Here is an 18,758-nt window from a genome sequence, read left to right on the forward strand (position 1 = left end):
GTGGGACCATAGGCAGTGCATGTACATAGTGGGACCATAAGCAGTGCATGTACATAGTGGGGCCATAAGCAGTGCATGTACATAGTGGGACCATAGGCAGTGCATGTACATAGTGGGACCATAGGCAGTGCATGTACATAGTGGGACCATAGGCAGTGCATGTACATAGTGGGACCATAAGCAGTGCATGTACATGTACATAGTGGGACCATAGGCAGTGCATGTACATAGTGGGACCATAGGCAGTGCATGTACATAGTGGGACCATATATAGGCAGTGCACGTACATAGTGGGACCATATACAGTAGGTTGAATCATTCAAAGTTGAATGTTGAAGTGAGTACTCACACCACTAAACCACAAAACAAAGCTGATCATGATTATGATATACCCACAAGCTTCATAATTATGTACAAATGTATGTGTATCTTTGCTTGAACTTCTCCTAAGTAAGTGCCTAGATTTTCAAAGAGTATCTGTAGCACTGTTTTACGGATTCAGCATAGGATGAGGACCATGCCTTTGCTATTTTGGCTCGACATCTCCACTTCTCCCGAACAAATGCTCTATTCTTTTACAATACTTTTGCTGATGTACATTAATTCTCTTACTTGGTTTGCTTAAGTAGTGTAGCAACACTCTGCACCTCAAGTCATTTGAATATGTATCTAGATGAACACCCACACATGTAGTCAGTGCTGTGTATTATCATGCATGGGCATCATCACTACCGTCCCCCACACATGTGCAAGACTGCCCCATACTCACCAGGGTGTCATATAGGATTTTGAAATAGAGAGAGTAATAAGAAAAGTGACTAAAAAATTTTGCTAAAAAAAAAGGTCAACTGTTAGCAAGAGAGTTCATAATAGACCTTTATCATGAACTCTTGCTGTTAGTATGTAAAATTGCCAGCTATGAACTCCGACTAGTACCTAAATGTAAATTTTAGGGGGAGGATTGGAGCTAGAGGGGGATATCGTATTATTTTAGAGAAGTGTCATGACCAGTCCTAGTCTAGCCAGGTCCAAGACAACCCCTACGAGCGGGAAGTTAAGTGCTGGGCGCATTGTTAAGAAGTACCAGAGACTCAGGAAGACAGGTTTATTGTACCTAGGTTTCATCTTCTTGGAGTTGCAACTGTTGGATGGTTTGCCTTTGCCTTTGACACTGCTAGTACGAGCCATACTGCTGCTGAGAACTAGTTTTACTATGCTGCAATCGAGCTAGCTTATACAGATATAAAAAAGACTTTGATTTACCTTGTGCGGTCAAAGGTTACGCGTGGGCGTTTTTGTGGGCAGTTCTAAAAATAGCTCAATACGAAGTCGGATGATTCTGAGAATAGGGCGAGTTGCATGCCCTCTTCTCTGTATACGCCCTTGATGACACCCTGCTCACCCTGCTCACCCTTTAGAAGACTGCCCCCCCCATACACACACACTCACCCCTCTAGAAGAATGTCCCACTATAGCCTTTGGAGCTGTCTCCCTTCTCTTAGCAATCACTCCATCGATGTGTGTCGTCTTGAGTACCTCGTTTCGACTAATCTTGGACGCTAGATGCAGCACACCCGCCACTGTAGCATGTAGCACCACTCTGTGATGTGCCTCAAGGCCTTTCTCCTTCACAGCAAACTCTTGCAGCTGGTGTAGGAAGACCAGTATATCTGAGAGCCCTTGATAAGAGAATTCCAGTGTCAGGAGAAATACGAGTTGGTAGAAAGCGAGTGTGTTAGCAGGGCTAGTGCAGAGAGCTTTGGCCAGTTCCAGGAGATTGGTGAAGAGAGAGTTGACTGTTTTAGAGAGGAATCTTTTCAAAACCAAACCCAGTGAGAGCCCTACAGCCTCCAGACTCACCCAATCACTGCACAAGAGGAGGGTATAAATACACATACATGTAGCTGTACGCACTGCACATGATTGTATAAATACATGTAGTGAAAGCTAAGACAAAAGCTCATATGGACCTGTATAACTGACAAATAAAGTCTAGTATGCCTCAAATGCACACTGAACATAGCAAGGTACGCACGCACGCACACATACGCACGTGTTGAGAGGAATCTTGTCCTTGTTGGCATGGTGATCTACGAGACGATGCCAGAGTAGGGCCACATCCAACTGTGTGCTGGGTTCTCGTATGAGGAGCAATTGGACGAGGGAGGCAAACAGTTGCCCTGGGAACGCGGTCTCCAGCACTGATGCGTGACAGGTGTCAGCCACTGCCTTCAAACACTTGACCAGGGAGGTATAGTCAACATGGGGCTGCATAATAAAGGAGAGAATACAATTATGGAAGCATAAACACTTAGTAATGCACGCAGTCTATTGTGCATGGTCACATAATTATAATTATATATAAGCAGATCATCCTCTATAATATTCCCCACTTGGGGTCTGTATCATAGCAACTGGCTGGGGTTTAACTACCATAAACCCCAGCCCTTGGCCTGGAGCACATTCCTCATAAACTCCCTTGCCTTGAGGGCGCACTGATTTTATACTAGATCTACACAGCCAAAAAGAAGCTAGACACTTGTTGACAAAGGCAGGACAGATGGGTGGGGCTCACTAAACACCAGGAAGGCTGGAGGATGGCCGGGTGGGGCTCACTGCTTGGACATTGACAAGTTAGTGCGTAGAGCTAGAAGCTTAGCACTGGCTAAAAGCTATACGCACAACCTTTTTGCCTCAATAGTTTTTGAGACAGTTAGCTAGTTGTATCCAAGGTAAGGTAGCTTAGGTAACAAGTACTTTTCATTAAAGTGGGTATATAACACTTACTGTCCACTACATTTGAATTTATGGCAAACGTAAACCATCCTTGGCCTCGGAGCTTCACCCTCGTCCTCGGATGTTTACTGCCATAAATTCTGATGTATGGACAATAAGTATAACATAATATCATAGTCTACTCAAAGGTTACTGCTATAAACAGGATTCACGAAGGCACCAGAATCATAGAACACGTACATGTACAAACAGTGTTTATGACAGGAAACTAAACACATACATGTACACAAATAGCTAAATGAAGCAACAGCTTTATAATTACAATTCTCACCTGTTTTGAGTGTCCTGAGGTGCCAGAGGATGTACAGACAGTCCAGTGGTGGCTCCGCTATCAAGACCCCCTGAGGCCACGGGTACATAAGAGTTGATGAGCCCCAGTATATCTGGCTTATGATAGTCGGGAAGGACTCCTGCAAACTCCCCCACAGTGATAGTGATGGATTGCTGAAAGGTCAGAGAGGACGTGAGGTCGGAGGGGCCTTCTGAAACAGTTTCTATGGAGATACGGAGGTGGCGGACCAGTGTACGGAATATATCCAGTACAGACGGACCTGCATGAGTGGACACAAGCTAAGTAATGTAAATACATGTATGCAGATTTAAAGCGTGGAATTAAACCATACTACCGTATTACTAGAATGTTTTGCGAGCATCAAACATTTGCGAATTGTGCGAGGGTTGATCAATTCGCAACAATAATATCTGCAAAACCTAAATTATTAGTAGTAAATACACACGATCCTTGCCAGAACGCAATAGTTAGATCGCAAAGGGTCACATTTTCTGCTGATTTGGCTCATTCGAAAAGGTTTTTCACCAGAAAAATATTCTAGTAATACGGTACGTATAATTATAAAGATTAAGCCAGTGTCAAAACATACAATGTCATGTACAAACTTTAATAACAGCTATGAAAGCATCTGCGTATGAAGAATAAATGCGTATAGCCTTCTTTAGAAAATGGCCCCAAAATAGTGTTGAAACCATACAAGTACTCTACCATGGAGACTCACCTAGAGAGCTGTCTGCTGCCACGGCAACACACTTAGAGAGTGTGCCGAGGATCCCCTGTTTGGTCTCCCAGGACTCCTTCACCCTGGCATCCAGGTGGTCCACCAGCGACTGGACGGCCTTGTACCGATCCTGTCTCTGTGGGGGTACATGTACAGTGGATAATGTACACTGGGGGGCTGTGGGGGTACGTGTATTATAGTGGATAATGTACACAGGGGGGCTGTGGGGGAGGTACATTTAAGATAATGTACCCTGGGGGACTCGGGCTGTGGGGGGCACATGTAAGTGGATAATGTACACTGGGGGCTGTGGGGGTACATGTAAGTGGATAATGTACACCGGGGGCTGTGGGGGTACATGTAAGTGGATAATGTACACTGGGGGCTGTGGGGGCACACGTAAGTGGATAATGTACACTGGGAGGCTGTGGGGGCACATGTAAGTGGATAATGTACACTGGGAGGCTGTGGGGGCACATGTAAGTGGATAATGTACACTGGGGGCTGTGGGGGCACATGTAAGTGGATAATGTACACTGGGAGGCTGTGGGGGCACATGTAAGTGGATAATGTACACTGGGGGCTGTGGGGGCACATGTAAGTGGATAATGTACACTGGGGGCTGTGGGGGCACATGTAAGTGGATAATGTACACTGGGGGCTGTGGGGGCACATGTAAGTGGATAATGTACACTGGGGGCTGTGGGGGCACATGTAAGTGGATAATGTACACTGGGGGCTGTGGGGGCACATGTAAGTGGATAATGTACACTGGGAGGCTGTTGGGGGTACATGTAAGTGGATAATGTACACTGGGAGGCTGTGGGGGGTACATGTAAGTGGATAATGTACACTGGGAGGCTGTGGGGGCACATGTAAGTGGATAATGTACACTGGGGGCTGTGGGGGTATATGTAAGTGGATAATGTACACTGGGAGGCTGTGGGGGGTACATGTAAGTGGATAATGTACACTGGGAGGCTGTGGGGGGTACATGTAAGTGGATAATGTACACTGGGGGCTGTGGGGGCACATGTAAGTGGATAATGTACACTGGGGGCTGTGGGGGCACATGTAAGTGGATAATGTACACTGGGGGCTGTGGGGGTACATGTAAGTGGATAATGTACACTGGGGGCTGTGGGGGCACATGTAAGTGGATAATGTACACTGGGAGGCTGTGGGGGGTACATGTAAGTGGATAATGTACACTGGGAGGCTGTGGGGGGTACATGTAAGTGGATAATGTACACTGGGAGGCTGTGGGGGCACATGTAAGTGGATAATGTACACTGGGGGCTGTGGGGGTACATGTAAGTGGATAATGTACACTGGGAGGCTGTGGGGGGTACATGTAAGTGGATAATGTACACTGGGAGGCTGTGGGGGGTACATGTAAGTGGATAATGTACACTGGGGGCTGTGGGGGCACATGTAAGTGGATAATGTACACTGGGAGGCTGTGGGGGGCTACGTATAATTATATCAAGATATAATTTTTGGTTACGAAATACTGAATGTAGGGCATAATAGGTTCTTTCCACAAGCATAATAGGCTGAATTTGGGGCAGTGCTCAAAAGCATAATAGGCATCCAGGTGGTCCACCAGCGACTGGACGGCCTTGTACCGATCCTGTCTCTATGGGGGTACGTGTACAGTGGATAATGTACACTAGAGGGCTGTGGAGGGATAAGATAATGTACACTGGGGGGTACATGTCTACACTGTAAGTAGACACTGGAGGGAACAATTGAAATGCTTGAATAAACAATCTTGTTCAGAAAGTGACGGAGTATGTTGGACCTGAAAGCTATCAATGTTACGTTGTGGACAGTCAAGTCAGAATTTACAGTCGACCGTACACGACCATAAGTATCAAGCATGATCAAGGGCGTATACAGAGAAGAGGGCATGCAACTCACTATGTATCCTACGTACTCATCCGACTTCGTATCAGAGACCGGATATGCTAAAAATAGAATTCAGTATACGGACGTGAACAAGTGGGCGGTGCTGTTTACGGAGTTATAATTATGGGCGTGTACATCAGAGCTGCCTTTGCTAGCTAGCTAGCTAGCTAACATAACATGAACAGTGCAGTATTATTTTAGAGAAGTGTCATGACCAGTCCTAGTCCAGCCAGGTCCAATACAACCCCTTCGAGCAGAAAGTTAAGTGCTGGGCGCATTGTTAAGAAGTACCAGAGACTCAGGAAGACAGGTTTATTGTACCTACATGTAGGTTTCATCTTCTTGGAGTTGCAACTGTTGGATGGTTTGCCTCTTTGCCTTTGACACTGCTAGTACGAGCCATACTGCTGCTGAGAACTAGTTTTACTATGCTGCAATCAAGCTAGCTAGCTAGCACAGATATAAAAAATACTTTGATTTACCTTGTGCGGTCAAAGGTTACGCATGGGCGTTTTTGTGGGCAGTTCTAAAAATAGCTCAATACAAAGTCGGATGATCTGAGAATAGGGCGAGAGTTGCATGCCCTCTTCTCTGTATACGCCCTTGGCATGGTGCACTAATAATAATACACTATGGTGAGAACCGTTTCCAAGTTGGCCACCAGTATATACGTGTACCTGCATGGCTTCCACGACGATGACGTACACACCAGCTGTGAATTCCTTGTCTGATATCCATAGTTTGTTTAGGTCAAAGTGTCTACAAGGGAAGCAATGGAGTGGTACTATATATACACAGGAAATGAGACAATGGTTGTCATGGTACTAGACCTGCTGAGACAATAGGTCATAGCACTTTACTAACATCAGGAGTTCAATAAGAATCCTAATGCACTCCTGCTGAATGCAGTTACATTTAAGTTAGGGAAACCACCTTGCCTACAAGTACAGTGTTGTAATACCTACGCATGTACACTGTATACATATACATTAGGGAAACCACCTTGCCTACAAGTAGCACCTACGCACACGAGGCATTGACTGACTTACTGCAGTATTGGCTTGAGGACACTGTCGATGTGAGAGAGTCTGGCAAAAGTGATGAGCTCAGTGAGACTATCCTGAGAGTACCCTCCCAGACTGTCTCCCTCCTCCACAACAGGCTGGATCTCACCAGACTCTCTGTCAGAGTGGGAGGGGGGTTACTATGGGCACACACGGCATACTCATACACATTGCCTAAGGCCACCAATGGGTAATAGTGCGTGTACGTCGCTCATTGAAGCTACAGTATGTATGATTGTGTATTAGCCAGTGCTCCAGGAGCAGCAACTTGTAGATACTATTAATGTTATTACATAATTATAGTATACCTTGACTGGGCGACACTGTGACTGTGCATATTGAAGAGGAAGGGCGGCACTATCTTGTTCATGTGATCAAGGTCCCAAATGTTCATCTGGAGGTTGTCTTGCCGACCAATCTTCTTTATTACTCCCCTCAGCCGTTGCAACCCAGCCATCTGCGTCCTGTGTGAGGTGTAGTGGGGAGGGGTGGAGTTGGTGATATAAGCAATGTGATCACAAGTAATGCATGTGGCAGAGCACCCTAAGCGCGGTACAGTTAAAATATGACACCTAACACTTCGAACTGTGGCCACTCAAACTCATTTCATTTCAAAACAGTGAATGTGCTCACACTCGTGATATTTGTCGGCGTCGTCGACATTCTTGGTGAGGCTAAGAGAGGCAAAGCGGTGGATGAGGAAGTCGTACTGTCTGTGGTAGGGGGTGTTCCCTTCCTCTCGCTCGGCAAACTTCACAAACTGTGTGTGTGTGGAGGAAGGGTCGTCAATGTGTTGTATACACAATACACTATTAACAAAATGAAAAGTATATGTACATGCAATCTAATCGTGAAGATACACGTTCACTCTCTGCACTCACCCACCCACCCACCCACACACTCTACTCACACACCCACTCCCACAACCACACACATCACACTCCCCCCTACTCACCGAATTGGTGGCCAGTTCTGTGTTGCTAGTTTCCAGCATATTATGCAGTATATCCAGGTAGCTATCCACAATCAACTGGAGCTTTCGTGAGTCACAGGCTGACAGCAGCTTCTCCGTCACTTGCAGAGCCACACTCACATGCCTGGGGGGAGGGAGAGGCATGAAAATGGTATTTTGTACCACGTTTGTGAGAAAGCCATTGGTTGTATCATAGATATAACATTTAAAGTTCCCAGCCACATAAGATACATCATTTTCTGTTCCGGAGGTACGGGGATGGTCGATAAATTTCCCTAGCTATACATGACATGTCGACATTGTATACTGTACAGGTGTGTCTCTGAAATAGTCGTCTAACCCGTTTCTCTCTCTTTTGCAGGCTCTGACGCAGTCTCAGAGCGAGGTACTCTCCAATATTGTCCAGATGGTCAGGGGAGGTTTGAACAAAGAAGAGCAGCTTGTCTATATTAGCAGACACAGGTGTGGGTGTTTGAGGGTCCTCTGGGAAGAGCCCATCAACCAGCCGTTTGTAGCGAGGTTTGGGGCAGCAGAAGCACGTCGCCATAGTTAGATCTAGTTCTGTGTCTTGATTGATTGTAGACCTAGCATTTATTTGTAAAACGTAGAGCAGAGGTTTTTATGTAATATGTTGGCAACCCTGCGCTTTCTTCTGGGTTTCTCACCTGTATCGTTTGAGGTACCCCCGAACGAGTCGGGTAAGAACTCAGCTAGTTCGATAAATTCCCCTTTTTCCGATTTTTTAGATAGTTTGTCGGGAATGGGGATGGCATTCTGGCCTACATTGACCGTATATGGAATAATGCTTGGTATCGTCGGTAATGTGGGGAGGCTCATGCGGGTTTGAGTACGGGGGGCACTAGTGGATACGAGGGGAACACGTGCTAGTGAGGTACTTGACATACCTGCCGTTCCGGTGCTGACAACAGGGCCTGAGGTGGGACTCCGTGGGGTACCCGAGCCGGAAGCAGAGATGGTTGGGATCGAGGGTGGGACTGATGGTGAGACTGATGAGGGGACGGCTGTGGGGTGGTGTTGTTGGACTGCTGCCTGAATCCGCTGGTCCATTGCGGTGATGATCGTTGGTAACACCGCGCCGAGGGCTGCCTGGACAGAATTGGCAATCATGGTGTTGAAAGTTGTCGGAGTTGTTGTCGGGTACGGGTTGGTGGAACTTATCGGCGGTGTTCCAGTTGAGGATGTGCTCGAGGAGGTAGTGGTCATCTTCATATAGAGAATTACAGGATAGATCAGCAAGAGAAATCTTGAGAATTATGGGATAGACCCAGAAGAGAAGTTTTCTATTCTTTCACTGACTGCCTGACCACGTGTTTCTTGCGCATGCCCGTGTTGGTTGCAATTGGTACTCCATTATATTTCTGAGAGAGCTAGCTGCAAGGCACAGATTTATTTGCTGGAATGGCCACTAAAGAGCAGAACCAAGGTATAAAGACTGTCATGTTTCCTATAAAGGATAAACCCAATGATTGCTAAAGGATAAAACTCTCATTGGTGATTGCTAACCTTGTGTGCTTGCTTATCTATTCTCAGAGCTCACAATTGACGATCTGAAGACAGAAATGAAACTGACTGATGAGCAGCTCAATACAGCAATAAAGGAACCAGATCTACCCGAGTTAGCAGCATGTTTCGATAACACTGATGATTATCTTGAAAAGCTGGAGCTGTCGCCTGGACAGAAAACTGACGTCAGCGAAGTGAAGGCTAAAACACGTCTAAACCGCACTCAAGCCGGAATAAAACTTGCCCTAGAATACTGGCAGAACAAGAACCAACTACAAGCCACCTTCCAAGCTCTGCTACTCATCATACTCTCCCTGCTCAAAGGAGACGTTGCTGTTCAAGTGTGCAAGTACTTGTCTGACAAATGTGAGTCTGTTATGTGAGAGTGTGGTCATTGTGGTACCATACGTTGTGGGAGTGATTGCAACCAAATAAGGGACTTTCAACTTAATTGCTATTGTTACACATACAATTCTCTATTAACTATCACCAGGAATGGTACTCACCTATTGTTTTGTTTCTCCAGACTCCACCACCTCGTGTCCCCACTCTCAAGAGAGGGTCCTGCTGAACCACAAGCTGTCCTCGTACAGGGACTACCTACAAAGTCGCTACAGAGAACCAGACTCCACATCAGCCACACAATGGCCTCCCGTCTCAACAAACAAAGTCTTTAAACTGGCCATGATTCAGAAAGAGAAAATACAGAGAGGAAGAATCGACGATGAATTTGTTAAACTAACAATCACAGGAAAAATTGACGATATTTTACTTAAAAAAACTCCGGTTAACTTGACGAACATTTTCTCTGAGATTGGAGATAGAAGACACTTTGTGTTGATTGAAGGAGCTCCCGGCTCTGGCAAGAGCACCCTTGCTCTACACATTTGTCAGGAGTGGGCAAAGGGGAAACTGTTCCAAGAATTCGATATTGCAATCCTTGTCAGACTGAGAGATCCCCTCGTTAGAGAAGCCATTACAATTTCTGACTTACTTCCCTGCACAAACAAAGCGATGGCTAATGAAATAGAGACTGCAATTATGTCATTGTACGGCAAAGGTGTACTGTGGGTGCTGGACGGATGGGACGAACTTTCTTCTGACCTCCCTAGAGACTCAATCATCAACAAACTAATTCGACCAGGCACGTCACAAGAACGTCCGCTACACAAATCCACCATGATTATAACATCTCGACCATCATCTTCGGCTGAGCTCCACCCACTAGTCTCGTCCAGGGTGGAGGTGTTGGGGTTCACTCCACATGAACTAGAACAGTATTTCACCGAGTGTCTGAATGGTGACTCACAAGCTGTGCAGACTCTACTGGAGAGAATTCGAGAGAACCCAGTGGTAGAAGGTAGCTGCTACCTCCCCCTCAATGCTTCCATTGTCGTTAATTGCTTCTTGTCTGATAACCACTCACTCCCAACATCCAACCACGGGATATTCATATCAGTTGTCCAGAGCTCTCTCAAGAGATACCTCAAGGAGAAGTTGAGGAAGACCATTCCAGTGGGAAACATCACATCCCCAGACTCACTGCCCTCGGAAATCAGAACACAGACCGTACAATTGTGTCAACTTGCATATCATGGGATCGAACAAAATAAAGCGACATTTACTGACGGTGATTTGGCCGCACTTCGCATTACGAAGGAGATTTCAAACGTTGGATTATTACAAACTGTTCCCAGCATCATTAGCGATGGTGATCTGGTTTACTACTGCTTTCTCCACCTGTCTATTCAAGAGCTACTAGCAGCAATCCACATCTCTCTCATGCCTCCCAAGCAACAAATTTCTGTATTCCAGAAGCTGTTTGGTAGTCCTCGATTCAGTGCAGTCTTCCAGTTTTATGCTGGTATCACCAAACTGAGTACTAGTAGACCAATCCTCAGTTTGCTACCTCGATTCTTGTGTCCAGTTCCAGCCACTGTTTTTGATCTGGTCAGAAAGGTTGTCAAAAATGAGAAAGAGAAGGAGTATGGTGAGCCGAAGCCCCTTTTGTTGTCCCTCATCAATTGTTTGTACGAAGCTGAAGACTCGCAACTGTGTGTGTTTGTGGCTAATCTTCTTAATCACAATCTAGATCTTGATCGCACTACAATGAATCCTATTGACTGCCTCTCTGTTGGATATTTTGCATCAGTTTGTTCCAATAGCAGTAATGGATTCACACTTAGCCTCGGAAATTGCTCTATTAGTGACCAAGGCTGCAAATTTCTGGCCCGAGGACTCTCCAAGTGTCGCAACTCTAATAATGATATTCCTACAGAAGGGATACACATCGCTGAGATTATCGAGAACACTAGTTCAATATCTGAATTGGATTTGTCTTATAATGCCATTGGTAACAGTGGACTTAGCACACTCTGTGAGGCCTTGTCAACTAACACATCATTAAAAAGTCTCAATCTCTCCCTCTGCTCACTATCTCTCGACGATCACGGAGCAATCCCTCGACTACTGAACACAAATAATACTCTTGAAAGCCTTAATTTATCAAGCAATGTTGTTGGTAACACTGAGCTGAAGAATATCTGTGAGGCCTTGTCAACTGACGCATCATTAAAGAGCCTGGACCTGTTAAATTGCTCACTAACAATATCAGACGACAATGGAGCTGCCCTCTATCAACTTCTGAATACAAACAATTCCCTCGAATATCTTGATTTGTCTGTTAACACAGTGACTAGCTGTCGTCACATTGCTGCTGGACTTGCAGTCAATAAGACTCTGAGAACATTGTCCTTGGTTTCCTGTGCACTGACTGATCAGAGTATCGAGGAGCTATCAACTGGACTGATCAACAAGATTGAAACACTGCACATTTATGGTAATGACTCAATAACAGAAGATGGAATGAAGACGCTTGCCAGACATCTAACCACCCACTGCTCTGAACTGACACTATTGAACATACCCTACCACCTACCATCCTGTATCAAGACAGTATTCAGGGACGCTAACGAAGAGAGGAAGAGAAATGGACTACCTGAGATTAATGTGTGGTATCTTAAGATCTTCTCCCTTGTAGGACGTCAACACTGGCATGCCAAATAGGGGCAACAATTATAATTAATTGATTGATTATTAATTGAGATTGATTGTTATTCATACAGTTTTGACAATTGATTTTAATTCTGCCATAATGCATTCAATGACAATTTAAATGCATAGAGAAAAGTAGTGAAGTATTATATACTAGTATATATAATTATGTTAGACACTATAAAAACAAATGTTGTTAATTAATTACAACTTGTTAATAGCACAGCAATAACAAAGGCTTCTCCTTGGTAACAATAACAGACACACAGACACACGCACACGCACACAGTCAGCTTTACCGTAGCCCTCGTGCGGCTACGCCTCGAGGCATAACAAGGGCTTCTCCTGGTAATAATGATAAATGCTCACATGCACAGTAAATTGTCAATGAACACAAAGCAATTTGCTAGTGAAAATCCAATTTAACGCTCTGATGCCTTTTGTTCATATAATTATGAGGAAGATGAGCAAATTAACGTTCACTTTAGCCCTCCCAAACATCTTCTAAACATCTTCATGATTGCCAGGCCCTCGTATTGCAGCTGAAGGAGGTCCTGTGTGGGGAGAAGAGAGGGCAGTGAAACACTTCAACTGGTATAAGACAAAGAATGCATGTATTCTACATAACACAAAATCATATTAGTACTCCCTTTATTGCTCCCCTCACCTGGAAGATCAGCTCCACCTTCTCTATCTGCCTGCCCAGGAAACGACCAGACACCTCAAACTTGCTCACATCCACTGACGTCATCTTAAACACAACATTTCTGAACCTGGGGGAGTGTTAACATAGCGCTCAACGTTACACATAGAGGCATAAAATAAGTCAATAGCCTCACACTGAAATAGATTAGTAGTAGAATCTGGACAAAGTACGTACAAGAGCAATAATATTAAGAGCAGATGTCGATGATTATCATGTTGTTTGATCATAGTAGAGGGATTCCCAGAATAGTACATCAATGACAAGAGACATACGAAGCTCTTAACATCAATACCGTGACACACCAATGTACGCAGGAATTGAAAGCATAATTATATTCTATTTAGTATATAGACAGCCCGTATTAAAGATCTAAGCACACAACACAAGTATGTTAGTATCTGCTATGCACTCTCCAGTACGTAGGTGGAGACTTACAGAATGGGTGGGGCATATCTCCATGGACACTGATGCAGATGATTTGTTTGATCACGTCAGAGTACGCGTCAATACCCAGCTATCTCTCCGGGGAGTCCACTGTCGATGCCCACAGGAAGAACCCTCTGGGGGGGGAACAGTGAGAGTCATATTATGATTCAGTTCCGGGAATAAATGTCATAGAAAGTCACTAATTGACTCACAGTTTTTCCAGCCGAGGCAAATGGAGCACAGCTATAATAGGTTACGTCTCTGTGGGGCATGGAAAAATTGATTTACTGAAATTGTGTATCAGGTTTTAAGCAACTAATAAGGATTATCACTTATTGAGCGCACAATTCCCCGCCCACACACACCTGGTCAGTAGACAGCTGATTGCCTATCCACAACATTGAAGGATTTTATCGCAGCTATGTACTTCATTGTACAGCTGCAAGGGGAGTGACGTGTGATACAGTGTGATTCAATGAAAGTCAGTACAACACAGTTAGTGTATGTTTACCAAAGAGGTACATGAGATTGTTCTGACAAATCATTCTTGTACTCTCTAATACACTAACAGGGTTTCATCTAGGATAACAAGTTGGGGGGGGGGGAGATTTGGGAGTGCGTAAGCGCAAGTGTTTGGCTATGCCCACTTAAAAAAAGTTGATTTAATACTAATGTGATGATGTCATTATTCTACAAGATTTGGGGGGGGGGGAAGAACCACCCCCCCTACTAGATGAAACCCTGACTAACTGATACAGTACCAAAGATGCAACCTTTTACATGGCAAAATTAAAAACGGCCATTGTCAAAGTAATGTAGACGCAATCGGCATCATGTATAAATTGTGTATTTGGCCTGGCCTAAGCCATATTCAGTACATACTATATAGCAGGTCATTTTCGTAGGTTATAACATTCGAAACAAACAACGTCTACACACAGTAAGTGCAGTAGTAGTAGATCTAAGAGGTAGTCTAATGCTCAAGAATGATGGAACATCTTATATACATATAGTAGTCATCTGCAGAATTGTGTAGAGGAGATGTTTCACCATCTTTGAGCATTAGTTTACCTCTTAGATCTACTACTACTGCACTGCACTATACTGCACTTACTGTGTATATAGCTAGTAGGTATCTTCAAGACCAGCTAGCTCACTGACAGTTGACAAACTAATGCTCAAAGATGGTGGAACATCTCTACACAATTCTACTACTACTGCATGTACTTACTGTGTATATAGTAGGTATCTTCAAGACCAGCTAGCTCACTGATAGTTGACAAACACTCTCTGGGACAAAAACCATTGTGTAGCTCTTACTTCAATATTTTACAAACTTCCTTTATTTAGAATAATAGCGCATGCATTGCAGAATGCAGAGGCTGCAAAATATGGTGGGCCGTTTGTTTCAAAATTCAAATGTTACATTTTCATTCAAATCACAATACATTCATTCAAGATGTGCAATTTTCATTCAAGAGCATTCAAGATTATTCATTCAAGATTCAAGATTTTGATGGATGCATAAACATGCATAATTTCAGATGACTTTAGCCACACTTTGTGGTTTTATTGCATGGTGTAGTTGTTTTAATTAACAGGAAATGGGGTTCACAATAATCAACTCCCTCCCTCAGTAGTGGTAAGGTGATTCCCAAACCAGAAACATGACATTGATTGACGAAAATTAACAAGAGGTCAGGGGTTCGTTGCCGACCTTCGAGTTTTGAGCATTAAGCAAAGGACATCTTATAAATGTTGTGTTTTAATGACTGTATAATTATGCATGCATGGCATGCATATCTTGAATAATTATTGTCGACTTGAATGCATTAAAATCTTGAATGACAATTGCATGGTCTTGAATGGTCAGTGGATCTTTGGATCAATTTAAATTTGTTTTGGGCAGAATTTCAAATCGATAGAAATTTATATATTTTTTGATTTTGAATATTTTGAAACTGCAAGAGTACATGCAAATGAGTGCATTCTATTTTCAATTCTTGAGGAAGAACTGGTCCTGAGTTTCGTGCAGAAAAAAGCAGTTTCATATTTTGCACCCACAGGGGTTAGCTTATAATGACCTTTGTACTCTAAGAAGCTGTGCACTTTATAGTCTGTTATAAAATCAGTATTATGTGCACCTAGCTTGTATGCGTACAGGTTATGTTAACAGTTGTATCCCACCCTGATTGACAATGACAATTACACCCCTGTCTGTATAGGTGTTCCAAGTACCATGGCCAATAGATGAGTGTTCCCAGCATACAGACGGTACTATACATATAATCATACAGTTGTTCGATTGCACACACACACACACAATAATATCATAATTTAATTGATCCTTCAACATTGAAATGTTTAATAATATTAATTATGTACAGTTAAGGAAGTACATTATTATATTATACATAGCAGAGTCGTGCAGTTGGCTAGCCTCGAGGAAGTGATTGGGATATCAAGGCTAGCAGTTGGCAAGGTTATATTCTGGCTATATTTAGCATTGCATTGGAGCATGGCTTCTCAAGAGTACAAAGGTCATTTTAAGCAAACCCTGTGGATGCTATAAGCGCTAGTGATGGTCAAAAATTGAAAATGCTTTTTCTGCACGAAACTCAGGACCAATTCTTCCTCAAGAAATTAAAAGTAGAATGCACTCATTTGCATGTACTCTTGCAGTTTCAAAATATTCAAAATCAAAAAATATATAAATTTCTATCGATTTGAAATTCTGCCCAAAACAAATTTAAATTGATCCAAAGATCCACTGACCTTGAATGAATACTGTATATGCATCTTGAATGAATGTATTGTAATCTGAATGAAAATATAACATTAATTTTGAATTTTGAAACAAACGGCCCACCATACACCATAGCAAAAACACATTGATTTTACAATGTAAAAGGGTGGGCCAGCTCAGCACAATTCAAATAGCAATCAAAATTCCAGGCTCTTAAACGAATAGGACTATTATATCATTCAATGACAATTTAGAGAAAAGTAGCGAAGTACATAGTATGTTAGAACATTAGGTCGTTAATTAATCAATTGCAACGTGTCAATAGTACATGCAGATGATATAAATAATTGAAGAATGCTCACATGCAATTGTCAATGAATACATGCAATTTGTTAATGGCAATACAATTTAACACTCTGAGGATTTTAAAAGTTCATGAGGAAGATGAGCAGATTAACATTCACTTTGGCCCTCCCAAACATCTTCATGATTGCCAGGCCCTCATATTGCAGCTGAAGGAGGTCCTGTGTGGGGAGAAGAGAGGGCAGTGAAACACTTCAACTGGTATATAGGACAAAGAATGCATGTATTTGTAAGACAAATGAATACATGTACTTACATACACCGTACAAGCATACCAACACTATACCTGACACAAGGCAGTAAACTTCTTGAACACTTTACGTACCTACTAAATTAATTCTACCTGTACACACACCCTCACCTGGAGGACCAGCTCCACCTTCTCTATCTGCTTGACGTGATCTCAAACACAATACTTTCGAACCTGAACCTGGGCGAGTAAGAAATAATGTTCACATAATTATAGCATAACGTTGCACATAAGATCAAGGTCGTAGCAAGCGGTCAGGCTGGTCAGGTTTTGGCCTAACCACTTTAGCAGCTGGGTAGGTAATGGTCGTAAATATTGTAAGTGATAATGCGCATGCTGTTTTGGTGAGGAAAAATGATGACCTTTTTCTTAGGTAAAAAATTCACCACTGTATGCAAAAGTTCCAATAGTAGAAAAGCAGCTGACCTTTAATCAAGTTGGCCTGACCACTTTAAAGTTGCTTGCTACGCCCCTGCATGAAGATTGGGGCATAAAAATAAGTTAATAGCCTCACACTGGAGGAATTGTTAAAGTCTGGATTAGTAGTAGAGTCTGAGCTTCAGTCAAACAGTGGACAAAGTACGTACCAGAGCAATTAATGGCACATGTGATGATTATCATGTTGTTTAATAGAAGTATGCTAGTATAACGGCTACTCAAGTATACGGAGACTCACAGAGTGGGTGGAGCATATCTCCATGAACGCTGATGTATGGATGATTGGCTTGGTCACGTCAGAGTACTTGTCGATACCCAGCCTTCTGTCCGGGGGGTCCACTGTCGATGCTCGCAAGAACTCTCTGTGGGGGGTACAATGAGTGTATGTATATTCATACCCTCTGCATGGCAACGAAAATAGCTAATTTGCAATTTAGATCATACGATACTTTAGTAGAACACACATGGCATCATCACATGACCATCATTCGTACATACACACTTTCAACTACAAATTCAGTTTTGGTTATCACATTTCTTATACCTAAACTTCTTGAAAGCGTCCGAGTGTACGGGTTCATTACTGACAGGGCAGCACTCTCAGCCTCAAACTGTGCAAAGGAACAGGAAAAACACGATAAACTCTTAAACCAACAGATATAACCAGACAATAATCATGGAAAGTTAACGATGCTGATTTGGCGTTTTTCACCAACAAATAATATCTAGTCCAGTACTAATTTAATGTACATAGATGCAGTGCATAATGTAGGCCATAATCTGTACAGGTATACTGTACCACTTTTATCACCTGTTGTTTGTAGCACTCAAATATCTACCCCATCGGCACACTGCTCTGCTCCAACTCCTTACAGCGATCCAGTGCCTTCTTGAGCTCTTCCTCCATCACAAGTCTCTCTTGCACAGCAGACTGGGTAATAGATTGCATGGTGGTCATGTACACACACAGGTATACAGATACAACCATCACAACATCGTGGTAGTGGTACAGTAGTTATATAATTGCAGGTACATGTATTAATGAAAGCACCGCGGGTGCTGATGCCTCGTTGGAGGTGCAAAGCTACATAACATAAAGCTACACACATTATCATGATGAATATTTTTGCATTTTTGCTGCATGCAAACTCAAATTGCATGGTGGTCGATCATGTACACACACACACACACAGGTAATACAACCACCATGTGGTAGTGGTACAGCTGTTTGCTCACTGCATTACCACAAAACAACAAAATACCATACAATGTTGCTATGCAAACAACATGTGGTCCTAAGCAATGATGGCTTCTAGCACTTGTAGGTACTTTTTGAGAGTTACAAAAATGGCTAATCTGCGAGACCCTCAAAAATTACCCACTATAAGGTGGCATCAATATTAACTGATACAGTACCAGAAATGCAACTTTTATATGGGGAAAAAAAAGGACAATAGTCTCTAGACACAATCGGCATCATGTATTGTGTATTTT

General features: G+C 43.2%; 1 protein-coding gene and 1 long non-coding RNA gene across 2 annotated transcripts in view; one reads left to right on the forward strand and one right to left on the reverse strand.

The window, feature by feature from the left end:
* The window catches only part of LOC135339246 (uncharacterized), a 73,319-nt gene that overhangs the window by 45,330 nt on the left and 9,231 nt on the right, over window positions 1–18,758 (reverse strand). The gene's annotated exons all lie outside the window — the stretch shown is intronic.
* LOC135339133 (NLR family CARD domain-containing protein 3-like) lies at window positions 9,281–12,368 on the forward strand. The gene is made up of 2 exons (XM_064535270.1): window positions 9,281–9,647; window positions 9,808–12,368. Exons 1-2 carry the CDS (start codon window positions 9,338–9,340, stop codon window positions 12,345–12,347), a joined length of 2,850 nt encoding a protein of 949 aa, XP_064391340.1. The 5' UTR covers window positions 9,281–9,337; the 3' UTR covers window positions 12,348–12,368.

This window comes from Halichondria panicea, chromosome 7, assembly GCF_963675165.1.
Source record: "Halichondria panicea chromosome 7, odHalPani1.1, whole genome shotgun sequence".
Lineage (NCBI taxonomy): Eukaryota > Metazoa > Porifera > Demospongiae > Suberitida > Halichondriidae > Halichondria > Halichondria panicea.

Bases quoted from the DNA above. Each gene is read 5' to 3' on its own strand.
- LOC135339133 (XM_064535270.1), top strand. From the start codon at position 9,338: ATGAAACTGACTGATGAGCAGCTCAATACAGCAATAAAGGAACCAGAT. The intron at 9,648-9,807 runs GTGAGTCTGTTA...TTGTTTCTCCAG, and splicing joins CAAGTACTTGTCTGACAAAT to ACTCCACCACCTCGTGTCCC.